Here is a 27,687-nt window from a genome sequence, read left to right on the forward strand (position 1 = left end):
AAAAAATAAATATTCCAGGTGTATGTATGGAGTAGCTTATTCCATCTCTTAAAATGACACTCCTATGGTCACTCCATTACGAATTACTGTTTCGAGCCAATTTGACATGGAAACAAAACTTTGATTACATTGTAAGAAAAAAAATTATTTCCAGACTGTCTTCTCAGAAGCAAAATATTGGATTGAAACCAAGGTCACATGGTGGCGGCTAGTTCACAACATCCAGAACCAGCTTGCGGGACTTCAGAACTGACCACTTCAATCGTCGGTAATAAGCAGCTTGAAGTAGCGCCAGTGAGAGAACAAAAATCCATTTGAATCCCATCTGCATTTGAGGACACCTAATGTCAGAATCTACATAGTGAGATCATATCTCAATTTACAAAAGCGGCTTAAATGCAAACGTACCAGTTTTCTCTCTTCCATTTCTGGTTCTGCAGCCCACGACAAGAACGACACAATATCTTTTCCCATCTGAGACATATTAACAAGTAGGTTCAGCTACCCTCTAGATATAACAAACTTGCACATAGTATATACAGAGAGATCTACAAACCTGAGCCTCAGTAGCAGGAACACCATCTTCATACTCAACGGCACCATCATTAAGCATTTTAGGCATGGCAATTGCTCCTCCAGGAAAGTAAGGATTGTAGTGCAGACCCTCTCTGATCTACAATAGCAGTTAATTCCTTTTAAGATAAAAAAAACTGTATCACAGAAATTCAGAGGGCAAACACAAGCAACGTGAACAAGAGAGCCAATTCTAAGTTCGTTTGCATTTCCATTTAATCATGTCCTGTAATTAAATTGATTCTATTTCCCTATGAAAAAGGTTGGATTAGCCCACACTTAGCAAAGCACACCAATGCAAAAAATAGATCACAGGCTGTTGCAGAGTTTGACCATCATTTAATATGCAACATTTCTGTAAAAATATCTAGATATTTTTACAGAAGGGTGCCTTGCGTGAAATCATGTAGTGCAAATTATGATATATACCTGAACACCAGCTGGAGGATCACGGTAACCTGTGAGAAGGGCAAATACGTAGTTCTGACCATTGTGACGAGCCTGAAAAAACATGGGATAGATAATGCCAGCAGTACACCAAAAAACTAAATCATCAAAAATTCCTTAGATGAAGACTGGAAGTACCTTTGTGATAAGACTGAGATCTGGAGGATATGCCCCGCCATTGGCAAACCTAGCTGCCTGCTCATTTGCATATGGCTGAGGGAATCGGTCACTGAGTTTACCAGGGCGAGTGAACATCTCACCCTCATCATTAGGGCCATCAGTTACTTCAATCTCAGCAGCCATAGCCTTCGTCTCCTCTTCGGTATATGCAACACCAACCAAGTCACGGTAAGATATCAAAGACATGGAATGGCAGGATGCACAGACTTGTGTGTAGACCTGATGACCACGGCGAATCCTGCTCAAGTTAAATAGGGCCAGTTTTATCAAGATATACCATTTCAGTCTAATAATGTAAAATTTGGAGACTGAAGGTGTGACCCAAACCATTGGAACAAACAAATTGCAAAAGGTAAAAAGTTCCCTTTTTTATGTGGAGATAACTCTTAACAAATGAGAAGGTTCAGTTTGAACTCACGAAGCATGATCGTATGAGCTAAGGATTCCTTCATGAGGCCATGGGTAGTTTGGGCACTCCAATCCATGCTCGGCCTCATCAGCAGATGCAACAGTTGCAAATCCCAATAGTCCCGAAACACCTGCTCCAAGCAGTGCAAGTGCTCTGAGGGACCTTGTCCCAGCAGACCCAGCATCATCTTTCTTAGATACTAGGGATGACAAAAAGGACGGGGCCTGCAATTCGATAAGCAACAGCCCTCGTTAATATACAGCATAGCACACAAACTAATACAGTACCACAAACTAAATACGTAAAAGGACGGATGCTAGTGTGATATCAAACTTCTAATTTTCTTATAATATAGAACCGGTGCCAGTTCAGTAGTTCCTGTTCTCAATAATAAATCAAAATATCACACTTCCTCCCAGAATCAAACAAGTACTCAACGCGATATAGGATTATCAATTTCTTACCGTAGATTGAAGATGAAGTTTCCTTCTCAATAACTGGTGGATCGCTCCTCCAGCCATTTCGGTCAAGAATCCTGACAATTCATATTTCAGTAATCAAAATTTAACTACCACGCCTCAAAATCAACAAATTTCTTCCATCATTTCACTGAAAATCCCGAAAATTTACATTCTTTGAGCTCCTAATACTAATTCTAATTCACACTTGCACAGATATAAACACACATATCGAAAAGCATCACTGTGATCGATTACAATACTGAAAGCCAATACACATCATTAAAATCACTTATTTCAATTAAACTGTAAGCTCTGTGTTATCGAGAGATTCAAACTAACGCAATTTATTGGTGGAGCAAACATTAGATAGAGATACGAAACCCTAAGTCGAAAGCAGAGCCTCAGATCTGTGAGGGATGATAATATGAGAGAGAGGGAGAGAGAGAGAGGGAGAAAGGACTCACAGTCGGACAGCGGCGAGGCTCTGGTATCGGAGAGTCAGAGGAGCTGCCGGAGCTCGGAGATCCAAATGAAGACGGAGGAGGAGGTGGTCTGTGAGAGGACCAGAGCAGTTGCGTTGTATGCGATAGACTAAATGAGGAGCTACGCCTTAAATCTTTTCGTACAGGTTTTGGGCTGATAAGTCGGCCGCTTCATTTGGGCTAGGCTTTCGGGTTAAACACAATCGTGTTTAATTAGTGTGAGGTTACTAAGGCCACGCTTTTTAGTTTGTGCCAATTACAGATAAGACCAATTCATGACATATGTTTTGAGATAAAGACACCCAAACATTTTTACATATATCATTTCCAAAAAAAAAACATTTTTACATATATAAGACTCAATTTAAATATAAAGTTGAACAAAATTACAGACTGCTATTAGATTTCAAACTGCTCTTCTCATCTCCGGCGAAGTCTCCAACTGCTCTTATGTGAGGTCTCTAGCTGGTCCGTCTCCGGTGAGATCTTCGACGACTTCCGGCCAATTCTGACGAGGTTCATACAACTTCTAGCCGGTCCTGGCGAGGTATCCTTCAAACTCCGGTGATGTCATAAAAGACACTATCACAAACACCAAAAGGTACTATCGACGACAATAGAAGCTAATACGATGAGATTTCCGGCAACTTCCAACGAGATCTCAAAAACTACTACTAAGTCACACAAAAGCTACTACCGAGCCAAATAAAAACTATTATGAACATCTATCAAAGCTACTATCAATGGGAAATAAAGTTACTACCAAGTTGTCCAAGCAAATCAAAATTACTACCGTGCAAAGAAAAATATACTACCACTTTCACCTAAAGCTAGTATCAACAACAAGCAAAGCTACCACCGTGTAAAGCTATAGCTACCATAATCATCATCAAAAGCTACTACTAACAACAAACAAAGCTATCACCAACAACAAATAAAAAAATTGTCACAAGCAACAAAACATATACTACAATGAACGATGCGCCGAAAAGATATTATCTCAAAGTTTAAAAGATACTGCCAATGAATTGGAAACATACTATTACATCCTAAATAGATATTGTCACTATTTGAAAAACATACTAACATAAAACATATAAGTCGAATATGATGGAGTCAAATTTGAGGCCATCACCGTCGGAGGTGGTTGAAGAACCTCCATAACCGCCATTCTCATAACCTCAAAATCTGGGAATTTGGCGGAGCTGTTTTGAATCACCACCATGTTTTGGATATTGCCATTGAGGACTACGAGACAGTCAACTCAATTAGGTCAGTCATCTATAGCGGTTGGTTGCTGGTAAGAGTATGTGGTTGTTGCTTGGGTTGTTGAGACCAAGCCTATGATGATAAGAATGATCGGAGGGAGATCTCAATCGTGGTAGAGCCGTAGAGGCGGGCGCGCTTCAACGGAGGCCTTGGTGAGGATGGAGGCGCGCGACTGTCGGCCGACTGCTACGCGATTAATATCCGATCAAATATGAGAGAGAGAGAGAGAGAGAGAGAGAGAGAGAGAGAGAGAGATTGATTTGTTAAAAGGCTATTTCATGTTAACGAAAATATGATTAGGCAAAAATTTGACATTATTTGAGTAAAAATATTAGAGTGTCATTAAAAAGGAGTGAGTAATGAAAACTGTCCTTAGATAGTATTTTGTAATTTAGTTTTGAGAATTTGAGATGAGGTCCTTTTCACTTCACTTGAATGGTTGATGCGATCACTGATCTTTGGTAAAACTCGTTTTTTACTTGTTACAATATATGTGTTTATATTTCATTTTCGTGCAACACCACCACCATCCCAATGATCTTGATTCTCTCTATCTTTGGACCAAAAATCTAAACATAAATCTACTTTGGTCAAAGAGTCCAAGCTTGTATGGCTTTAATCCGGACAAATTGGTACATATTCGTTCCACATTTGCACAATCCTGAAGCAAAAGAAGAGAGAGAGAGAGACATAATGAAACCACGTCTGTTGGTTATATAGACGTCCTTGAACTAACCTAAAGTTCATTACGGTTTGTAATAAATTTAGTTCTCTCGGAGTAACAAAATCTGCACGTAGATGAAACTATTGTAAAATTAGTAACGTACATTGACCATCAACTCATGATTTTTTTATTAGTGGGATTTGCAATGTTTTTCCTAATTAATCCGTGTTTGGAGATATAGTCGCTTCCTCTAGCTCGACAAATCTTCGAATATTGCCTATGCTATATGCTCATGTGTTTCAACTTACCTTTACATGATCATCAATGGAGTCCATTAGTGCACCGCGGGTTCACCAAAACCACCAAATCACCGAAACGGGCAGCCGTCGTTATGCCAACAAAAACGACTGCCGCTGATTCATTGGAAATAAGCAAAAACCGAATTTAAAAAGAGTTTAAAAGGCAACGGCACATGTAAAAGCAGCAAATCAAAACCATTGGCGCCCAACTCTTTTCTGGCTCTCCTCCTCAGAATTCCAAAGCTTTAACACATTTCTCTATTTATGGGTGTTTCTGATTATGGGATTTGGGATGAAAGATGGCCAGGCTTCCCCAAAACCACACCACCTCTTCTTCTTCTTCTTCTTCTTCTTCTTCTTCAAAACTGAAATGGGTGTTTCTGACATGTTGCGCGGCTCTGCTTGGAGCGGCTCTGATTGTAGATTTCTTCTGGGCTTCAACTTCTTATTCTTCTTCTGCATATTCGATTATTGGATCTAGTTTGGTTTTGCAGAAAACTGCGACCCTTGTCGTGCCAAATGTTACAGCCAACAATGCTGGCCAGGTGAGACACCTTTGCATCAAATCCCCGTTTTGCATTTATTTATCTTGCTGCAGTTTAACAGGGTTAGAAACTTTACTGTTAAGAGGGATATTTAACTACATATCGGAAGAAATGGTTTTCTTAATAGGCCGATACCCTGTTGCAATTATCTTTTGATTTTTTTTTTGTAATCTGGTTGATTATAAAGGGACTTGTTAGTTCTATTCACTGGAAAGGTGGGAAGGATAGGAACTTTATTGAGTAATCAAATGCTCATTAGGCTGATGCCCATTTGTACTTATCTGTTGTACTTGTTTGTAATTTTAGTACTGTTGGGAGCTTGTTGATGGTGATTCTTTGTTTCTGATCGTTAAGTGTTGGAAATGAGGATTCATATGCACTTGGACTTTCTTGTTTGCCATATTAATGCGAGTTTCTTTTTTGTATTTTGTTTTTCTGGTTGTTTATAAAGAGTTATTGTTAGTTCTATACATGTTTATAATATGGGCTGAGTATTTCAATGGAAATTTAGTGGGAAAGATAGAAACTTTATAGTTAATTAAACATCTTTGTTGGCATTGGATGATTTCTGGTTGGTGATGAAGTTTGTTGTTATACATGTAGAAAGAAGTTATGGGAGACAAAGGTGAACGTGCTAATGAGAGACTATTGTCTGGAACATTTGCTGATATAGCTGCACCTGTGCTACCATGGGAGGAGATGCCACCAGCACCAGTGCCTCGTCTCGATGGAGCTGCAATACAGATTAAGAATCTGTTTTACGTGTTTGCAGGATATGGCACTCTTGACTATGTAAGGATCTTATCTATCTCTGAGATTTCTGCTTGTATGATATTTGTCTTTGGCTCTAGATTGCATTTGATCTCTTTTGCCAAATTTAGTACTATAGTTTTTATGATGTTGGATGCTAATATAAAATTAAACCAAAATCATTAGTTAATAGTACTTGATGTTCATCGGTTTATGAACGTCTTTGTGTTACAGGTGCATTCTCATGTAGATATATTCAATTTCTCCGACAATACATGGGGAGGAAGGTTTGATATGCCAAAAGAGATGGGACATTCACATTTAGGAGTCGTCTCTGATGGGAGGTACATATATGTGATATCAGGACAGTATGGTCCCCAATGCAGAGGGCCTACAGCTCGTTCATTTGTGTTGGATACTGAGACAAAAAAATGGAGTAGCATACCCCCATTGCCTTCTCCTAGGTATGTAATCTGGTCAGGCTATGCATGCTTGGATTTATAGTAGTACAATTTCCTGTGCTTCTTGTTCTTTTGATTAATTTGCTATGATAACTTAACATGCCCGTCCTTAATTTCATAATTTCAGAATGTCTTATTTCATCTCTTATCAATAGTCAAATTACTTTAATATATACATCTCATATTTTGAGAAACTTATTGATGCTCTTTCTTAGTGGAAAGGGAAATTCTCATCCTTGACATAGGCAGATGGGCTTAAAAGAGTTGGAGCAGATGCACTGCTCCAACAAAAGAATGCTGTTTTTCATCTAAGACTCGAGACTGCTGATCTAATGAGCTTTATCTCCATCATATGTCTATGAATTGATAGACCTTTTGTAGCATAAATCATATATTTGACACCAAATTGATTACTCTTGGCAGGTACGCTCCAGCAACTCAATTATGGAGAGGCAGACTCCATGTGATGGGTGGTAGCAAAGAAAATCGGCATACGCCTGGGGTGGAGCACTGGAGTATTGCAGTGAAGGATGGTAAGGCATTAGAGGAAAATTGGCGGAAAGAAGTGCCTATTCCACGTGGAGGGCCACATAGGTTTGTGAACTATCTATCATAGCAACCATCCATTTCATTAACTTGAAACTTTTGCCTACTTGAAATTTCTGTAATATTTTCTGATTGAGGGTGTCACTGTTCCAACAGGGCTGCTGTTGTAATTGATGATCGCCTCTTTGTTATTGGTGGTCAAGAAGGTGATTTTATGGCCAAGCCTGGTTCACCAATTTTCAAGTGCTCGCGCAGGCATGAGGTACTATTCTGATTAGATATTGTCCTCAGATTGATTTCAGACTTTCAGTTGGATGTATTATTATTGACTTCTGCTACTTCCTGATTGTACTTAATCTCAAGGTTATCACAGTTGTTTTAACATGATGGATTTAAAATTAGCAATTAATCAGTTGATGTCTTCAGGTGGTCTATGCTGATGTTTATATGCTTGATGATGAAATGAAATGGAAAGTGTTGCCTCCTATGCCGAAACCAAACTCTCATGTAGAGTGTGCTTGGGTAGTTCTCAACAATTCAATCATCATCACTGGTGGTACGACAGAAAAGAACCCGATCACCAAAAGGATGATCCTCGTTGGGGAGGTCTTCCAATTTCACTTGGATTCCATGGTAGTAATCTTCTCCTATCATCACTAATGCCAGAAACTAGCAAACATGCATTACGTTGATAATGAATCATTCCTGTATTATTACTTCCACCACTTTTATCTTACTGTATTAATTTGAGTGTTTATGGTTGCTCTTTTGTTGTAGACATGGTCAGTGATTGGGAGGCTTCCATACCGAGTGAAAACGACATTAACTGCTTTCTGGGATGGTTACTTGTACTTCACGTCTGGGCAGCGAGACAGAGGACCTGATAATCCACAGCCGAGACAGGTGATTAAAGATATGTTTAGGACCAAATTGAGCTTGTAGTCCAATTGCTCTCACCAACTGAGTGTAACAGTGAGATAATTATTTCCACCTTCTTAGTTAAGAAGGGTCAATTTTGTGGAGTATTTTACCTTCATGTTTATCTAAATAATCTCAAGGGTTTAAGACAAAGTATATGTACATAGTGTATCACTACTGCCAGCAATCAAATTCACTAATCAGTTTAGTTTCTGATAGTTGGAAACTATACTGATAAACATGTTTTAGTATTAACAGTTTATTACAGATTGCTCTTGGCCGGTAGCTGCAACTATTGTACTTTACAATAATCATTACTCAGATTGTTCACTTTTCCGTTTCACGTTGTTTGTTTTGAATAGTTCTCGGTTGCCGGTGAGTCTCGTTACATCACTATCAGGTGTTTCTGAGTTTCTCCAAGTTCAATAGAGTTTTCTCTGTAATGTGCCATGTCTATAAGGTAATCGAAGTTGTTCTATCTAATCTCTCCACTAGTTCAACTCTCAAACCACCTAAAATTTATCTTTAGAGATATATATTACATTATTACTTAGCAAGCTCAGAGTCGTCTCTCATTACTTATCAAACTATCTAACCTCGCCGGTAGTCGTTTAAGTTACAATTAATTTTCCAATCTCTCAACATGAAAAACAATATGAAAAGACTACAGGGTTAGGTGAACATTCCAATTTGAAGCGGCTCATTTGAATGTATTCTAGGCTTCAATTCGATTAAGAGTAAATTGAAATACTTTCATAAGCAAATCAACAATCGATGGGTAAATTGCTAGGGGCGGCGCGCAGTCTTGGAGCGCCTAGGCAGTCTTGTAGGCAAATTTAAATATTTAATTTTTATTTATTTTTGTAGTATAATTATATAAATAACAATATATAGACATATAGTTGATTAAATCTTTTACATTACTATAATTTTTTCTATAATTTTTATTGTTAGAGACGTATATGTGGCTGATTGTGCTAAATTGAATGTTTGTTTTGAATTAAATCAATATTAATAAGAATAGAAACCTAACCAATTATGCTTCTTCGAACATGTCTATAAGATCCAAAGACCACTACTTCCCTTGGGTCGTTAGAACATTCGCAAACATCTTGAAGGATTAAAAAGAAAGAAAATGAGCGAGTTGGAGTTCGTGATGAAATAAATAGATATTTTTAGTTTCCTCCAATGTTTCATATCATCTTCACCTAACTAGATGTAACATGAGGGATATAACTCGATTGATGAATTACAAATTGATGTATCTCAAGACCTACTTTGACAAATGAGGTTAAGGATTCCATATCAAGCTATTGTACATATATATGTTCAAAACTCAATATGCCTTGGTTAAGAAACACTTTTTAAGTGTGACTTAGGAATTGTCACACTATTTTGTTTCTTTTTTCTTAGAAGGAATTGTCACACTTATATCACTCCACAATATAAAAGAAACTCAATTAATTACTTATAGCCCATAAATTGCCCAATTTTTTTTCTCTTGAAAGAAAACTACACGTCGCATTCTGAGAAAACAATAGCGACAATTGGCGCGCCTCATCCAAACATGAATATAACGATCCCACTCTCAGATTTTTTCAGTCAAAATCTCACCACACCTTCCATTTCTTCTTCTTCTTCCCCAAACCTAACACTCTCTCTCCCTCTCTCTCTTCTTCATTCTTCAACCTCAAGCAAAACTCTCAATTCCCAATAGCACGAAACCCTAATTCCCCCACCCAACCCCCCCAATGGAGGTCAGTCCTCTCCACCACTGCCGCACCTGGCTCCCGATTCGCTCCCGCGCCGCTTCGCTTTGTCCGCCGCGCCGGACCTCCTCTAGGGTTTCGATTCGCCGCAGAAATGTGTGCCTCGCCTCCAGCTCCGAGACCTTGATCGGGTCCCGCAAGGAGGAAGGGAAGCGCCGCAAGGCCGTCAACGAGAGAGACGAGGCGGAGGACTTGAAGGAGTGGATGCACAAGAACGGGCTGCCGCCGTGTAAGGTGGTGCTCAAGGAGCGGCCGTCGTATGACGACAAGCACAGGGCTATTCACTACGTAGCTGCCAGTGAAGATCTCGAGGTGAGAATTCTGGACACTCTCATTCTTTGATTTTCAACTGTCGAGTTAATTAGCTCTGATTTTACTTTGTTTGTATGAATTTAAAGGTTGGTGATGTTGCATTTACGGTGCCGAATTCGTTAGTTGTGACACTGAAGAGAGTGTTGGGGAATGAAACTATTGGTGAGGTGCTTACTGTTGCTTTGCTTTTCATCATGAAAATGTGTTAATGTAATCGAGTATGTAGGACTAGTTTGGTAAATTGTGGTTGGTGCTTGATTGTTTGTGTAGCGGAATTGTTGACGACAAACAAGTTATCCGAATTGGCATGCTTGGCACTCTATTTAATGTATGAGAAGAAACAAGGGAAGAAGTCGTTTTGGTATCCGTACATTAGAGAACTTGATCGTCAGCGAGGGAGAGGTCAGTTGGCGGTGGAGTCTCCTCTCTTATGGTCGGAATCTGAGCTGGCTTATCTTACCGGCAGCCCCACTAAGGTAATCTTTGCTGCAAAAATGTCTACATGTACTGTCAAGTTTTTGGAATAATTGATAATTCTATTTAACCCAACTTTATCGTTGTGATGAATCAGGCTGAAGTTCATGACAGGGCTGAAGGAATTAAAAGGGAATATAATGAGCTCGACACTGTCTGGTTTATGGCTGGGTCTCTATTTCAGGTCAGTCTCAAATATATTTGGATTTGAGATAGCATTGTAGTCAAGAATATAACCTGATATGTTTTGTTTAATCGCGCGTTGTAGCAATACCCATACGATATTCCTACTGAGGCCTTCCCATTTGAGATATTCAAACAAGCTTTTGTTGCAGTTCAGTCTTGTGTAGTGCATTTACAGGCAAGTGATACTTGTAAATTACATATAATGTCTCCTAAACGGGGAAGAGCTGTAAAACAGTGCTGAAAGGCCTCAGCACCCATGTAATCATATATGTAGACAAATTATCCAACATTTGTCTTCCTTTGATCGCAGAAAGTTAGTTTGGCTCAGAGGTTTGCTTTGGTACCTCTTGGACCCCCACTGTTAGCTTATGGAAGTAAGTGCAAGGCAATGTTGACAGCTACTGATGATGCTGTTCAACTGGTGGTTGATCGGCCATATAAGGCAGGGGAATCTATTGCTGTGTGGTATGTTTATTATGTATATCAAAATTATGTTAACAAGCTGATATTGTTAGTAGTACATTATCATGTTACTACCTAGAAATGATACTTACTTAAAAATGACGATATATATACTACAGGTGTGGACCACAGCCTAATTCAAAATTGCTTATAAACTACGGTTTTGTTGACGACAATAATCCTTATGACCGCTTGATGGTTGAGGTAAAATCTGGAAATTTTCTCTTACAAGGTTGCACTTTCTGGTTATGTCAACTGCATTTAATATGCCACATTTTCTATGCATTCCAGGCAGCTTTGAATACTGAGGATCCACAATATCAAGATAAAAGAATGGTTGCTCAGAGAAACGGAAAGTTATCAGTACAGGCTTTTCAGGTGTGCACTTCAAACTATTTCTTTGTTGAAAGTTATTATTTGATGGCCCGGATTAGTTCTCATCCTGTCCTGCTCAGGTATATGTTGGGAAGGAAAAGGAAACTGTGTCAGATATGCTTCCTTATCTCCGTCTAGGCTATGTTTCAGATCCTTCAGAAATGCAGTCTGTTATCTCTTCTCAAGGTCCAATTTGTCCAGTAAGTTTAACTTTTAGGTTAAGAAACATCTTTCAATTAAATAGTTGACTACAGAAAAGTATAAACTAAAACATTTTCTGACTATACTGGATGTTGTAGGTTAGTCCCTGCATGGAAAGTGCAGTGTTGGACCAACTTGCTCAATATTTTCGAGCTCGGCTAGCTAGCTATCCAACTACTTTGAGTGAAGATGAGTCTTTGGTATGTCTATGGGTAATTTTCTCTTTTTAAGACTAGGATTAATTCTATTATACTGCTGACACATTTTTAATTAATTTGTACATAGTTGGACGATCCTAATGTGAATCCAAAGAAGCGAGTTGCTACACAGCTTGTTAGGTCAGAAAAGAAAATACTACATGCATGCCTGCAGGTAACTCTAGATTTTATAAATCAGTTACCGGATCTCAGTGTAACTCCATGCCCAGCCCCTTACGCCCCTTCGTTGAGATAAAAGGTATCTCATCTCTTCCTCATTTTTGTGATATTCTTTCATGTTGCGTGCTACTTTGGTACATTTGAAACATGCAGGACCCTTGTTTTTTTTTTTTTAGTTACCACATGTGACACCCAATCATTAGAGAATGACCATTCAGTAATACAACCATAATAGAAAGATTATGAAAATATCTGATTTGATGATAGAAGTGCCATTCCAGGAACTTTGAAGTGAGGTCAGTTTTGGTTTGGTAACGGAATACTTTTAGGTGTCCCAGCTATCTACAGAACTATCTACTCGTTGGCTTATCCACTTCATTTTAATTTTTTGTTTGAGAAAAAAAAATGCAATTCTCTATGAATCTCATCATGCCTGGCTTTATATATTTGTAGTGTTTGGAGCAATAACCAGTTTGATTTAAAAGGATGAAATATGTGTACTGAAGTACAATGGTTATTATTTAGAAAAGAGCTTGTAGGTGATGTTTCACTGTTTTTCCTTGCAGGTAGATCCAGGAAATGAAAAATGCATAGGCAGTTGAGGATGAACGAAAGATGTGTCACTGGCTCTTCTAGTTGCGTCAGAGAGAGGACGATGAGGCTGTTTCAGTTCAGTAACCCATGAAGCCATTTCTAATGGTTTATCAGCATGTGATATATCCCGCCATTTGATTCCTCTTTCTACCGGTGTGGCTTTGTTTCACGGGGTGCCTTATGCTGTTATGCTTTGTAAAGTTTAAAAGTAAAAAGGAAGAATCAGTATGAACTACGAAGAATGTTGATAGACAGATCGATTCTCGGTCTTTGTAAATGAAAAATGGCCTTCCAATGTGCTAGATCCAATTGTTCACAGGCGATTAAGTTTACTCTGAAACATTTTGATTGAATTTACTCGAAACAGTTTCATTGATTCAAGCTTTGCTTTCTCTTAACTATTGAGGGAATCTGGAAACTTCTAAATTCTGTTTCTCTGGATATGAAAGACTAATCATGTGTTTGGTATGGTTTATTATGTTGTGGGGGCGTTGTACACGAGTTTCTCTCTGAGAGATTAGGACACAATGTTTATGGCAATCTGTGTTTGGATGCTTTACATGTAGGGTGATGTATCGTACTTGGTCCATTTCAAACCAGGAAATAGTGCATCACTGGTTGTAGTCTATAAACACTGGGTAGCAATGATACACATGCACCACATTTCCGTTCAGCCCTTGGCTCAATTCCGAGTTTCAGACTAACATGTTGGTAGGGAGCCTAGGCCACGAGGACGAGGCAAGATCAAAATTGAGAGACAAGCTCATTCCTAAGAACACGAGGGACTTGCATACAAATAACTGTCTCATACAATTAGAGCTACGACATTCAACAGTAGAGACGGAAGTTTTGGAGTAATGATAACCATGAACACGCATTTTGTTTCATTTCCTCATCATTGCATTGCTAGATTCCTATCAGAGAAGGTGGCAAGAGCAGTAAATACAAAATATGATCGAAACTAGTTTCATAACAAGATAGGATTTGAAGGAAATGACAAAATGTTGCCCATCTCTTTGCTGGAAAACCGATTCAGGAGATCCACTATATTTGTCCTAATTATCATCCAATGCCGATGGGAAGGGTGCAAATGATTGATTCAAATATTAAACCTCTGAGGAACCGGATCAAAATCATCAAAGTCAAATCGTTGCCGCTCTCTCCCAACCTGAAAATGCACAGAAAGTTGTGTAAGCAATGATCAATCATATTACAAACTTGTTTCAGCCAGTAATGGTAGTATACTACCTTTGCTAGGTACATAGGATCACAAGAGATGTTCTCATTCATAGTAGTCAGCTTCCTCGAAAGCGCCATTATCCTGAGTAGGAAAATGAATAAATAATCATTCATCAACTGGTAATTACCCTTCTAGTAATGGGTCTCAATCAAGAAATGCAGACATTAACATTCAACCATAGAAAATAATATGGCGGCGGCAGCTGCAGCCACATCATTATACATATGGTTCTTTTACTGTAGTACGCTGCTAATGAAGTATATTAATGTACCTCTGTATTGATGAGTCAATATGTTCAATCATCTGACAGGATTTATACTGTTCAGGATCCTCAAGAAAGCTAACCATTCCATCCTTCTGGTTAATTGTTGCAAAGATCTCACCATCTTGAATCTATAGGTCAACAGAAGCAAAACCAATATTAAATTAGGGGGCAATAATAAAAGTTTGTAGCAGCAACAATCCTAATTGCAAGCAACAACAATTTACCATCTGTAGCACATGCATTTCAGCTTCCTTAGCACTGTTTAATTGAACACTGTTGGCTATATCTTGGAGGGAGAGAGTTAAGTAAGTCTGAGTGAGCCTCTGAATGTTGCGCTTATACATGGAAGATATGGCCTGCTTCACCAGTCCAAGATTGTTGTCCTATGGAAAAAGACAATTAGAAAGCCTCATTAAGATGGCTCTTATTGTCATAGAAAATCCATTTGTTTGTGCAAACATTTAAAGCTTTGGTCAGAGAGCAACATCATTTGAAGTCTTAAAAGTTATAAAGTACAGGATGATGCATAGGACTCACATTATCAAACTTCTCTCGGTGTTTCTGGGCAACGGTTTCGAATTCAGCAATCTTACCCGTGGAATAGCTATTTGCCAATTCATAGTATGACTGCTCAAAAGACAAAGTTCACAACAAATTAGTAAAACAGATACAAGTAGCACCAGATGCAATTACAAGCAATATGAGAAGTTTCCAGCTATTTATGCGCCCTTTCAAGTCATACAAAAAGTTCTAGTAAATTAATTCTTTGTATGAAAATTCTACTAAACTAATTCTTTGTATGAGAGTTCTACTTGTTTCAGAGGAAAATAATCAACAAACTAGAACTTCTAACACAGATTTACCATAACCAAATATACTTGTATAGTTGTATAAGAGATACATCGTAAGGGTCCTACCTGACAATAGGTCTTCAGATTCCTTTGAGCTACAGATGCTGTGTATTTAGGGAGATGAGGAGAGAACTACAAAAGAATAAACAAAATAAGGGATTCAGAGTATTCTCAAGGAAACTACTACATAAACAGATAAAACTATCTAGTCAAAGTTATAGACACAAACACACTATACTTGTTCACTACATTTACAGGTAATGAACCAAACCAGTTCTGAAACCAAGTGTGATTTAACATCTACAGATTCTTTTATATTGAGTAACCAAGGTTAGGTCTCTCAGACCATAGTTCAAGACTCCCTATCGGCAATCGACATCTCACATTTACCACACAACTTCTCTAGTCTTTCAGTGCTGAATTAAATTTCACAGTAGATCAGAAGATAATTCATACCTGTCCATTATGAATGAGTGAAACCAATATATACTTTTTGTAAGATTCAACAGCTATTGCAGTAACCACAGACATCGGAGCTGTTACAACCTGGAAGATATGATGTAAGCCTACAGTCATCAGATATAGTAGATAACTTGGTACAAATGAGGATGTCAGTTTAACAGATGACGTACGTTGTGTAAAAGCTCCAATGCTTTGCGAAAACGCTTTTGTCCAATGCATATCATCCCCCTACAGTATGTCAGAAATGAACTTCGTCAACAAAGTTCTGTATTAACCCTATCAAAATAAGAAAATTATACCCAAACAATCATGAAACATTCGAGAAAGAATATAAATTCTCGTGATTTGTATCCAAGAATTGTTAGGAGGATTCTACCTCACAGAAATTAATGATTAGAACCAATTTCTTTTACGAGATTAATTGTAGTTATGATTCCTAGGGACACCATCAAAACTATATAACTTTACACAAGGTCTTATAGTTACAGTATACAAGCCCTCTTTCTGCAAGATATGGGGAAAAATCAAAATACCAATATACATATATATGTTAATGTAAGTAGTTCTCACTTGTGATTGATATCATGAAATTTACATAAGATTAAAATTAATGCACTACAGTCAAATCAAACAGTGATGAAAACACCAGCTAATATCTTCCATAATGTTATTGCATAAAGGATAATTAAAAGCAATCAAGGCAGCTTCTGAGATGCAATAGCATACAACCATAGTAAAAGTAGGATATGTCAAACGAACAACTGAACACAACCGCGAAGCACATAAATACGACCAATGCTAATCAACAAGAAAGTATCCCAATAACAAGTAGCTAACTAAAATTATGTAAATATGTACCAAACATCAAATAACAATGAAATAGTAATACTTCCATGAGCTACTCACCCGTAATAACAGTAGAGAAAAAGATCTTTTGGCTGATCAACCTCAAAGATGTCTTCATCCAAAACGGACAATCCAGCTTTATAGCATTTTGCCAACAAACAGAGTAGCAGAAACTCTGGATGCAAGGCGGTCAAGTGTTCTGAGGATCTTTGAATCTTCCGAATTGCTGTCAACATTGGTGCCACTCCTCTCAATGGGGCTTCAAGCTGCATAACAAAATCTTTGAACCTCCTGCAAACACTTATGACTGCACACCGATCAAATCAACAATAAACAGAATGAGAAAACTCCATTCAGCATTGTTCTTTTTTTGTCCGAACTTTAGCAACCTTTAAAAAAGTCCACTAATAAAACAAAAAGGAGGGATAACTAATACATTTCTCAGGTGCCAGTTTAATCTGTTCCTTGTCGCACGCATTGATAAATCTGGCAGTGGGCAACACCACAGCACTCACTTGCTCCTTTGAAAATGCAGCAGAACTGTATGCTTCGCTGTCAACATGTACACACACGGCCATCGTAAGTACCCCATCCTCAACCAATGAACCAGACACTACAAATGCAATCAATAGTTCATACCACAAAAAGCAAAAAGTGCTTAATCCTATGCCTAATTTCGGTATCAAAACAAACGAAAACAAACCGCAATTCAACTGTTGATTCCATTCAGACAGTACCTAATTAACTCAAACAAAGCGCAATGCAAGCATAAAATTCTACTAATCAAAGTATCAAACCCTAAACACATTGTTTACAGAGCCACTCACAACAACCCTAGCAAATCAAAACACCGAAAGCACAAATAAAACAGATTATAAAGCGATTAGAGTGAACAAGAGCCTCACAAGATGTAGAGGTAGCCGAGGGAATGCAGAGAGGGATCAAGCTGGTCCAGAAGAGGAAGCAACCGAATCGACTCCTCGGCGCGAAGCGAGTCGTGCGCTTGCTTCAGAAGGTTGTGGAGGTTGGAGAGGTCTCCGGCGTTAGACGAGAGCCCCTGGATGCTAACAACTAGAGCTTCCATGGGAAACCTAATTCAGATTTTTCGATTTTCTGAAGCAGAGAGAAAAAGAGGGAAGAAGAAGAGCCTCGGAGCGACTGTGCACCAGCTTCGCTTAAAAATTTGGAATATCAGTGCGTAGTTTGGGCTTTTTAATTAGGCCTAAAAATTTAGAGGATTTTTTCAGTAAGAAATTATAACTCGTACAACATTTTGGTTTATAAAAAACTCGCTTCCTAATTTAATAGAGCAAATTATAATTAAAAGTTATAAATAAAGAATACGTAATAGAAAATTATCTCATGTCATAAGATATTTTACTTTTTTTCCCCTCGTTAGCTCATCACATTCATCATATTTAAGAAAATTCAAAATGTATTATCATATCCACATGTGTACCTGCTACTGTCGACTAAAAAGCTATATGTTACTGTCAACTGAGAAACTAGTTACTATTGTCAATTCTGAAACTAATAGTTATTATCTAATTAAGCAACCTGCTACTGTCGAGTATGAAACTACCGCTACTGCCAACTTGAAATGTGCTACTGTCGGCAGGGAAGGTACCTACTACTGTCAACTGTAAAACTAACTGCTACTATGGTTTTTTGTGAGCAAAATTTAAAATTTCAAATGTTCTAAAAAAATATGTAATGTGGTACTTAAATGAAAGTTCATGACGTAAGAAACAACTTTATATATTGGCTCATTTCTAAATTGCTAGTGGTTTGGCCGGAAAATTTAAAATTGCTGAAAAAAAAAACAAAAAATATGATGAGAGAGAAACTTGTTAGATCTCTGAGCGATAACTTGATAATTTTCGCAAAAATTGTGGTAGTTTGGACATTTATGCATTAATTAATTAATTAGATTTGGGTCCACTCATTTTTGGATTTGATTTTATGTCATAATTTATATAAGAAATATAATGGATTTTTAGCTAATTCAAATGTTGTCTAGTACTACTAAATAATATATTGAGAGTCTAACATAATGATTTATCCAGCTGCCTATTTTAAAACTTGGTGTCCATTATTTCAGTAGCTCAATTTTCAATTGCTAAGCTACTCCGTTAGAGTAAGAATGGCAGGAACCAACTGGGTGATCCTCCAATTGAGAATTTAAAAGGGAGATTATGTTAACTAAGAATTTTGGAATATTGTTCTTCTATAATGTGAGAAAACATGTAAACTATCCAAGACTATATTACTTGCTAAGACATTTTGAGGAGGCCACAATACTTTTTTTCTTAAAAAAAGAATGAATGAATAACAAAAACCAGATGATCGAAGCTTGTGCATTTTGATAAGCAAAACCAGCAACATTTTAACTAAAAACGATGTAGTAAACTCGATTTATAAGATGAAAGCTCTGATCCTACGAATAAGAAAATCGAACGGTCCATTGACCAAAAAAAAAACCCTAACGACGAGTAGGTGTGAAATATTTAAGACCATGGCTGATGATGCCAGGCAGCAAGGACGTTGGCGTCAGTGGGGTGGTATGACCAGCAGAGAAAGGTATCGCCCAATATGAAGATAACTAAAACTTTTTCGAAAGCACTATTCGGATCGAGCGTGAAAACGTATCGAGATCGATCGAAGAAAGTCTCTGCATGTACCTCTGTTTCTGGGATCCCAAAGGCAGTAATTACGGTCTCCACCGGAACTAAGATTGGCTCAGCAGTAGCCCAAACTGGTCGGCAAGGAGGTCTCTGACGGTTTTTCCCGGTATGCATGACGTCCTCCATCAGAAACTAGCATGGAGCCATGGACACATGAACAGAGTTGAGCTCTTTTGCATGTTGTTAACTGGTTCGGTGATCTAATAATTAAGCGACGCTGTAATATTCCTTTTGTGACGTTGAACTATTACAGCTGTTAAGTTATTGATAAACTCATGAATATGATCAAACTTTCAAACAAAACGAAGAAGAAGCAAATGATCGAAGAACAGGAAAAGAACTGGTATTGATGATATTGGTATATTTTTACAAAATGATTTTTCTCAGCTCTTTTAATCCTAGTGAATATCTCTATATATACTACTAAGTTGTTTAGAACATGGACTGTAACCATTGGGCTGATATGAACTGGGCCTTCTTATCTTAACAACAACGACATGAGTTTGGGCTCAAGATGTTGAAACTGTGATCAAAGGAGTTGGCAAGAGGTGTGCGTATACAGGAGCAGCTTGTTTTTATATCAGGGGTTCTGTAACATCATTGAGTCCAAACAAATCCAATGTCACGTACAATTCAATGGTGTTGATCCAAAGAGCCGAATGTGGTGAGAGCTTCATAAACCCCAGAAGCACTTCATTGTTGAATCAATTATGTGCATCTGTTTGGTAAAGTAGAAGAAGCTCGATCTCAATTCTTGTTTGGCGTTACTCTTTTGAGAACACTGTATTCGTGCCATTATACAAGCATACTATATAAAAATGTTTCTTATTGTGATTGTAGGACGGGGTTTTCCTCATTTGGGCTGCTTGGCTCAAAACTTGCTTGACTTCTTAGTAAAGACTTATAGCAGTGGCTGAAGCTCGCTGATCGAGCCTTCTTGACTTGAGCATACAGTAAGTTCACGTATCAAATTGTTTTATACCATTCGACCAAAAACAATTGTTTTATACCTTATTAGACAACCATTTTAAAACAATTTCAGATGATAATTATCAACTCTTTTGGAATATAAGTGAAAGCTACCTGCCTATACCTCTAGTCAAGGACGGTCAATGAGTCACAGTCACCTCTTTTGTTTTGTTAGCAACTTTAATTTGCGTTATATATTGTGTTGGAGTGATTGGATCAAGATGAGAAAACAAAATATACCAGCTGCAAACCGTAAGATAGATATATAATAATGTTGAAGTACTGTGTGGGACCTGTAGAAAGTGGAAATTACGACCAAGTTTGCTAAATGGATTTGGATACAATTTGCTATATGTCGACTTCTTGACCAACAATAAATTAATATTGGGTTGAAGTTGACGATTTGGTCTTTCAATTCATTTGGTTTAAGCGTCGTTGCCAACTACTCTTTTATCTCTTTCCTCTTTCTGGTTAAGGTCGATGAGCTACATGAGGCCGTCCTCGTTTTGCTTAATGGAACACTGTTGGTTTTGTGTTCTTCTGGGTTTAGACACCAGAGACTACTTACCCTTATCTCATACACACAGAGATTTCAACGATTCCAGCAAATCCCTGGTTTCAGTGATGACTGTTAGGGTATGCTGGTTCTGCAGATTTTATATTATGGTGTCTTGTTTGACATCAAGAACAATGGAGGCCTGTTTCCGGGTGAGCACTACTCATCATTGCCGTTTTATGTTCAATTTCTTGTCCACAGATTGTTTCCTTCCATTTCTCCCTTGACTTTTTACTCAAGTCTGCATTAGATTAATTGTTAATGTTACTAGCTAGTTTATTTAGATACGTATGCAAGTAGGTCGAATCATATAAATTAGCATGCATGATGATGGAAGACTAAGGATTTCGTATAAACGATGAGGTCTATGCACATATATATTTTGTTTTGGCCGAAAAAGTTTGTGGTATGTTAAAAGGAACTAGGCCGGGATGGCTGTCGGCATTGAGTTGTATACTTTTGACAAGTCTGCTTTAGCTTAATTTTTAATGTAACTAGCTAGTTCTTTCGTACACGTGTATTTAGAATACTTTGGAAAAATTTGCATGGTCGACATAACTTATTTTCTTATTTCCAATTGAAAACTTTTTCCTATTAAATTCAGTACTAGATTTCAAATCTTGTCAAGAAACACTTACATCCCACCTTATGCCATTGTTTTCCTTTGATAAAGTCTTTCAGTGATAACTACACCTCTGACTACACAAATAACTCCAATTAAACTAGCTAGTAACGTTAAAGTAAAATTTATTGTTTTCTAACATGTGTTATAGATGAATATTCGAGATTTACTATCAGTACGCGTACGTTAGAAATTTCAATATAACAATACCTTTCATAGTTTTTGAACTTTTCAATATATTCTCAGCTTAGTCTAAACGGTTAATTAATTATATCACGCATTCGTCTTAATAAAACTGTCTTTGCTTAAAACTAATTAAGATCAACAATATATATTGCCACAATACTATTCATAACGAAATAAATAACGTCTCTAACTACCAGCGTTTTTTTTTTTTCAGAGAAGCTGCCACGATTTTGAGTTTAGCGGTCAATCTTCACCAGCAGGTACAGGAGCCCTCGTTAACCAGAAAGTTTCCAACCTCAATAAGGCTCCGATCAATAGTACCGGAAGCGAGTCAATTAGCAGGAAAGACTTTCCGGCTGATTTCAAATTCGGTTGCGCCACTTCTGCTTTGCAGGTTTAGATATCTATCATCATTATATGTTGTAATATCTTTCTAATTTCGAACTTTTTTTTCGGTGTTGATATGATGCACAAGTTTTGTTTATTAACGTGTTGTAGACAGAAGGATCCGGAACTGAAGGTGGGAGAGGACCATCAACATGGGATAGTTACATACAAGATAGCACTCCAGGGATAAAATTTGCAGTTGATTCGTACCACCGATATAAGGTACGTACGTATATGCGTTTGCCAAGAGACTAGTCTTCAATTTATATATTTACATGCATGCATGTGTAATTAATACAAATTTTCAATTATAATTGCTCATGTACATGCTAGCTTCTTCCTTGTGTCTTTATTAGGAGGACGTGCAACTGCTCAAGGCAATGGGAGTGGATACTTATAGATTCTCCATATCTTGGTCAAGAATTCTCCCTGGTATATCCGTATATATATGCTTGAACAACATATACTGATCGACTACTGCTAAGCAGTGGAAGAATTGGAAGCTTAGATTGATCACTATTTATATTTTGATCTCTTTATACAAATTAAGGTTTACCATATTACTTGCGTTGCTTGGCTCATTTTGCAGGGGGAACCATAGACGAGGGAATAAACAAGGAGGGTATCAACTTCTATAACAACTTCATCAATGACCTAATTGCGAATGGTATATTATATGTATTATGGAGCAATCCATTCGATCATTCGATGTGCATATAATTCTTTATATGCACGGGCTTTATCAATCTTCATCCCCCCCCCCCCTAGTTCGTAAGTTCGATTCTGTGGTTGTTTTCTTCTTTAATTTTGTATATATATGAATTGTATGTACGTGCAGGGATAACTCCATTTGCCACATTGTTCCACTTCGACTTGCCCACAACACTTGACACAAAATACAACGGTTTCTTAAGCATTGTCATCGTGTAGGTGTCAAATTTATTAATAATATAGTATTCTAGTTAGCGACCTAATGATCTGAAATTAAGTTTGTTGATCGATCCTGAACTTGACTGTCAGGGATGATTTTAAAGCCTATGCGGATTTATGTTTCAAAACTTTCGGCGATCGAGTGAAGCACTGGGCTACTATCAATGAGCCACAAGTATGGGGTCAATATGGCTTCACTAACCCAGATCCAAACGCAAATGCTGCCACTGATCCTTTCCTCTCTGCACATCATGTCTTATTGGCTCACGCTGCTGCTGCCAAACTCTACAAAAACACATACCAGGTGATCATAACTCGCGACTTGTTTGTTAAACTTATAACTAGGTTACAACCTTAATTAGTACTTGTCTTAGCTTGTTATGACAATCTGTTTAAATTGCATGCGTAGCCATCACAAGGAGGAGAGATTGGAATTCCTCTAGTTGTTGAATGGTTTGAGCCATTTGAAGACACAATGCCAGATAAAGCTGCAGCTCGTAGAGCGTTTGATTTCTTAGTCGGATGGTACAGTACATAGCTCATTACTATTAGTACGTTTAATTTATAAGATCGGAAGTAGCATTTGCCCTATTTCTCCTTCTCACACAACTAGGTCTACGATTTTAAACTGGTTGGTAGGTTTATGGAGCCACTTTTATATGGTGATTACCCCTTAATCATGAAAGCTCTAGTAAAGGGTGGACTTCCAAATTTCACAAACGAGGAGAAAGAGCTGGTAAAAGGGTCATACGATTATATTGGGGTGAACTACTATACTTCCCGGTTCGCAGCTCCAATAGCAATAGTGGACGATGAAGAAATTTCCGATTTTGATCAGTTCCAGCATGTTAACATCACAGGTAATTAATACTTAATTAGGTAGTTAGAAAAAAAAATGTGCCTAGGACGATCAAGCTTATCTAAATGGATTTTTGTGTGCTTAATTTTACAGTGGATGGACCAGATGGGGAACCCATAGGCACTCCAGTAAGTACGATCATATCATTGTGTAGCTAAGTAATTTGTATTTTAACTTTCATAATGTAATATTGTTAATTCATACGCATGCCAGACACCAGGGAGCAGTGAGATCTACGTTTACCCACAAGGGCTGAAAAAGGCATTGATATTGCTGAAGGAATACGGCAATCCCAAATTTTAGATTACTGAGAATGGTAGTCATCACAAACATAATCAAATAAGTAGAAGTTCATTTTTTATCTTTTGTTTATTCTCAAATTAACTTGCTCTAGTTGAGATTTTCTACCATATTTCTGAGTATATATGTGTGTGTGTGTAAATGTTTAACATTAAGAGATTAAGGATTGTTTCAAAAAAGGAAAGTCCCTTAATATTAGATTAACACAATCTGCACTTGCGTGCGACAGGATATCCAGATAAACGAGATGACACCATTCCAATTTCAACTGCTTTGATTGACGATGCTCGAATTCATCATATAAAGGATCATCTCTCTGCAATTAAAGAGGCCATGAAGTAAATACATGCATTACAAATATTATCTTTGCACTTAAAACCTTATGAATTTTACTAGTTATGTGTAATTGTGTTTCTAAATGTGAGTGCAGCACCGGAACAAATGTGAAGGGCTATCTGATGTGGGCAATGTTGGATTGCATGGAGATGGGGTCGGGTTACCAAGTTCGATTTGGTCTCAGTTTTACAAATTATTGTAACCACTTAAATCGAACTGCCAAGAAATCCGCCGGCTGGCTCAAATCTTTCTTGACTTCCAATTGAAGGAGTGAATCGATCGAGTGATTATACCGGTATACCGAAGCATAATTCTCTGTCCAAACTCAAAATATGAAAGGAGGCATCTATATAAAATAGTCCTCCACAGTTCTTGGTATAGACATTGATCTATTGAACAATGTTTTCCTTTTTATTAAGACTCAAGTGACATCAATACTAAGATGATTTTAGGTAAAATGGAGTTTGTCAATACATCATATATAGCAGAATTTGGCATAAATGCCGATTTACACCCCAAATTTGGCTGAAATTGTCAATTTGCACTCTGAACTTGCATTTGAGTCAATTTACCTTCTAAATTTGGTAAAAATTGCTGATTTACACCTCGAACTTGTATTTGAGTCAATTTACCTCCTAAACTTGGTAAAAATTACCGATTTGCACCACATCCGTTAAAATTAACTATTTTTATCCAATTTTGCGTCACATGTCATGCACATGAGGGGTAATGTTGTCATTTTCTATTTATATTTTTCTTAAAAACAAATAAAAATATTCTTTAAAATGAGGATTATTTTGTTAATCAAATTATTTATTTACATTTTTTTTCTACCTACTTAACCCTACTTTGAATTATATATTCAATATACCCACCCATTCAAATATAGTGTGTTGTGTATAAATATATTTTTATATGTACACATTGTTGGAGGATGAACAAAACGAGAATAATAACGACGTAATAGAACAGAACGTAACCGTTTATTGATTGATAATGAGGCCAATATATAGGCATTACATAACCACAGTCCCGTAGGATTCGGAGTCCTAATCTATTACAGAGATGCGAATCTATCTCTAACAGGAAACCTAATAAGGCTAAGACACACACAATAGTAGAATAGTAATTCTCTCGGAACACACATTTATTTTTAATTTTCAATATATTTATTTATTTATATTTTTTCTAATATCTTTTAACATACCATATCACATAAAATAATAAATATATAAATCAATAACATGTTTCGAAAAAACAAACATTGTAGCAAGTGTTCCTCTTGAGTAATTTTATTAATTTATTTCATTATTCAATATGAATAAATATATAATGACAATATTATCCCTTAAATGCATGACATGTGACGCAAAATTGGATAGAAACAGTTAAATTTAACGGTTGAGGTGCAAATCGGCAATTTTTACCAAATTTAGGAGGTAAATTGACTTAAATGCAAGTTCGGGGTGCAAATTGACAATTTCAGTCAAATATGGGGTGCAAATTGGCATTTATGCCGCAGAATTTTCATAGATATACTGTAACAGATATACAGAGATGTAGTAATATAAACATTATGTTCAATTTCCCACGTTGTGTAATTGTTTACTTATCGTAGTTGTCATAACCAATTTGATTATGGCTGAACGTGTGAACCCCGCATTTTGGTGAACCTCACCTTCTGGACGTTAGAAAATCAAAAGATCGAAGCTTGTGGCTTTAAACACGTTGTAGTAGACTCGATCTATAAGATGAAAGCTCCTACGAATAAGAAAACCGAACGGTGATTAAAGTATGCTGACTGATAACACACCGTATCACTCTGTTTACAGAACCCTAAACCTCGAGAAAACCCTCACGACAAAAGAAAAGGCAGAAGGTGTGGAATGTTTGGACCTAAACCTTAGGTTCTCTACCAAAGTACCAATCGATCGAAGACCAGGCCAGGACGACGATTCGAGGGACGTTGGCGGCGATGGGCTGGTATGGGCGGCGGCGAAAGGTGTCGTGCGGCCGAGATGAAGATAACTAGGAATTTTTCAGAACCACTATTCGGATCGAGCGTGACAACTGAGAAGAAGCCAGTCCCTGTATGTACCTGTGTTTCTGGGATCCCAATCGCAGTAATTACAGTCTGCACCGGAACTAGGATCGGCTCAGCAGTAATTAATTACCCGGCTGCGATCCCGAGCACAAAGTCGCCGGCAAGGGTGTAGTATCACTAGTATAACATCGGTCACCAGAATCTAGCTAGGACGGACAAGTTGAACTCTTCTGCATGTTGTTAACAGTTTCTCTGATCTAGGCGACGCCGAAACCTTTTTTTATGACGTTGCACTGCTGCAACAACATTACAACATGAGTGTGGGCTCGATCAAGATGTTGAAGTTGTGATCAAGGGAGTCCGCAAGAGCTGTATGCGCGCAAGAGTTAGGTTCTTTTTTATATCAGGGGATCTGTAACATCATTATGGACTCAAAACATTACAAATCCAATGTCACGATTCAATGGTGTTGATCTAAAGAGCTAGCCGAATGTGGTGAGAGTTCCATACACCCCAGAATCACTTCACGCCTTGAATCAACCTATGTGCATTAGTTTGGTTACTTTGGTAAAGTAAAAGAAGCTCCCAATTCTTTTTTGGTGATCGTACGTAGTTCGGATTCATGCCATTATATATGTATAATGGTGTTTGTCATTGTGATTGTAGCACGGGAACAAACGTGAAGGGTTTACCTGATTTGGGCGCTGCTTGGCTCAAAACTTGCTTGGTTTCCTATTAAAGACGTAGCATACAATAAATATATATACATATATATATATATATATATACACACATTATTTTTGCACTCAAAACCTTAGAAATTTTACTCGTTGGTTATAAACTTATGATATTGTTACATGTATAATTGTGTTTGATTGTGAGTGCAGCGGCGGAGCAAATGTGAAAGGCTACTTGATGTGGGCAATGATGGACTGCATGGAGATGGGATCGGACTACCAAGTTCGATTTGGTCTCTATTTTACAAATTATTGTAACCACTTAACCCGAACTGCAAAGAAATCCGCCGGCTGGCTCAAATCTTTCTTAACTTCCAAGTGAAGGACTGATTAAACCTCCATATCGGAGCATACTTTTCTGCCCAAAAAGAGAAGGAGGCATCTGTAATTCTGTATACAAATAAGAAAACCATCCATGCATGCAGTAGTTCTCCAGGACTCCCTCCTTGAGATTCTGAAAAATAATGGCAACAGCCTCGAGGCTTTGTGCCTTTGTTTCTGCCTCTGATTCTAGTTGTTCTGCTGGCTTTCTTAGTAGTTTAATTTCTCCTATGTACGGCTTCCTTATGCATTGTTCTTTCACTTCTTTGTTCTCTTGACCTTTTAGAGCAATGAAGTATGTTTTATCGGTTGTTTCTTGTTCTCCAGTGGGTATATAC

At 37.6% G+C, this 27,687-nt stretch overlaps 5 protein-coding genes across 6 annotated transcripts; 3 read left to right on the plus strand and 2 right to left on the minus strand.

Moving 5' to 3' along the window:
* Window positions 1-46: 46 nt before the first annotated feature.
* Window positions 47-2,673, minus strand: LOC126798203 (cytochrome c1-2, heme protein, mitochondrial). Its single transcript, XM_050525090.1, has 8 exons — window positions 2,535-2,673; window positions 2,074-2,144; window positions 1,619-1,833; window positions 1,159-1,438; window positions 1,003-1,074; window positions 557-673; window positions 409-474; window positions 47-325 (listed from the first exon to the last, which is right to left on the minus strand). The coding sequence occupies exons 2-8, from the start codon at window positions 2,128-2,130 to the stop codon at window positions 209-211; spliced, it is 924 nt and encodes a 307-aa protein (XP_050381047.1). The 5' UTR covers window positions 2,131-2,144; window positions 2,535-2,673; the 3' UTR covers window positions 47-208.
* A 2,410-nt stretch (window positions 2,674-5,083) lies between these two features.
* LOC126799500 (kelch repeat-containing protein At3g27220-like) lies at window positions 5,084-8,183 on the plus strand. The gene is made up of 7 exons (XM_050526712.1): window positions 5,084-5,329; window positions 5,933-6,121; window positions 6,314-6,543; window positions 6,964-7,134; window positions 7,243-7,348; window positions 7,513-7,719; window positions 7,864-8,183. The coding sequence occupies exons 1-7, from the start codon at window positions 5,084-5,086 to the stop codon at window positions 8,026-8,028; spliced, it is 1,314 nt and encodes a 437-aa protein (XP_050382669.1). The 3' UTR covers window positions 8,029-8,183.
* Window positions 8,184-9,642: 1,459 nt separating this feature from the next.
* On the plus strand, window positions 9,643-13,118 carry LOC126798533 (uncharacterized). The gene is made up of 12 exons (XM_050525535.1): window positions 9,643-10,085; window positions 10,172-10,247; window positions 10,356-10,561; window positions 10,657-10,743; window positions 10,828-10,920; window positions 11,056-11,210; window positions 11,327-11,411; window positions 11,499-11,585; window positions 11,663-11,782; window positions 11,882-11,983; window positions 12,069-12,239; window positions 12,727-13,118. Exons 1-11 carry the CDS (start codon window positions 9,756-9,758, stop codon window positions 12,234-12,236), a joined length of 1,509 nt encoding a protein of 502 aa, XP_050381492.1. The 5' UTR covers window positions 9,643-9,755; the 3' UTR covers window positions 12,237-12,239; window positions 12,727-13,118.
* A 449-nt stretch (window positions 13,119-13,567) lies between these two features.
* Window positions 13,568-17,565, minus strand: LOC126799122 (COP9 signalosome complex subunit 3). Its single transcript, XM_050526246.1, has 11 exons — window positions 17,324-17,565; window positions 16,855-16,970; window positions 16,479-16,725; window positions 15,743-15,800; window positions 15,567-15,656; window positions 15,177-15,242; window positions 14,797-14,886; window positions 14,484-14,642; window positions 14,266-14,387; window positions 14,003-14,075; window positions 13,568-13,922 (listed from the first exon to the last, which is right to left on the minus strand). Exons 1-11 carry the CDS (start codon window positions 17,500-17,502, stop codon window positions 13,854-13,856), a joined length of 1,269 nt encoding a protein of 422 aa, XP_050382203.1. The 5' UTR covers window positions 17,503-17,565; the 3' UTR covers window positions 13,568-13,853.
* A 2,941-nt stretch (window positions 17,566-20,506) lies between these two features.
* LOC126798995 (cyanogenic beta-glucosidase-like) lies at window positions 20,507-27,409 on the plus strand. Of its 2 annotated transcripts, none has more exons than XM_050526097.1 (13): window positions 20,507-20,779; window positions 21,650-21,829; window positions 21,934-22,044; window positions 22,179-22,254; window positions 22,412-22,489; window positions 22,661-22,748; window positions 22,843-23,056; window positions 23,162-23,277; window positions 23,392-23,612; window positions 23,705-23,739; window positions 23,825-23,927; window positions 24,141-24,249; window positions 27,179-27,409. In XM_050526097.1, exons 1-11 carry the CDS (start codon window positions 20,552-20,554, stop codon window positions 23,912-23,914), a joined length of 1,437 nt encoding a protein of 478 aa, XP_050382054.1. In that variant the 5' UTR covers window positions 20,507-20,551; the 3' UTR covers window positions 23,915-23,927; window positions 24,141-24,249; window positions 27,179-27,409. The 2 variants fall into 2 exon arrangements, with proteins under 2 accessions (XP_050382054.1, XP_050382055.1); XM_050526098.1 differs by lacking the exon at window positions 27,179-27,409 and adding an exon at window positions 24,342-24,640.
* The last annotated feature ends 278 nt before the right edge of the window (window positions 27,410-27,687 follow it).

Source organism: Argentina anserina, chromosome 6 (genome assembly GCF_933775445.1).
Source record: "Argentina anserina chromosome 6, drPotAnse1.1, whole genome shotgun sequence".
In the NCBI taxonomy this organism is placed as follows: Eukaryota; Viridiplantae; Streptophyta; class Magnoliopsida; order Rosales; family Rosaceae; genus Argentina; species Argentina anserina.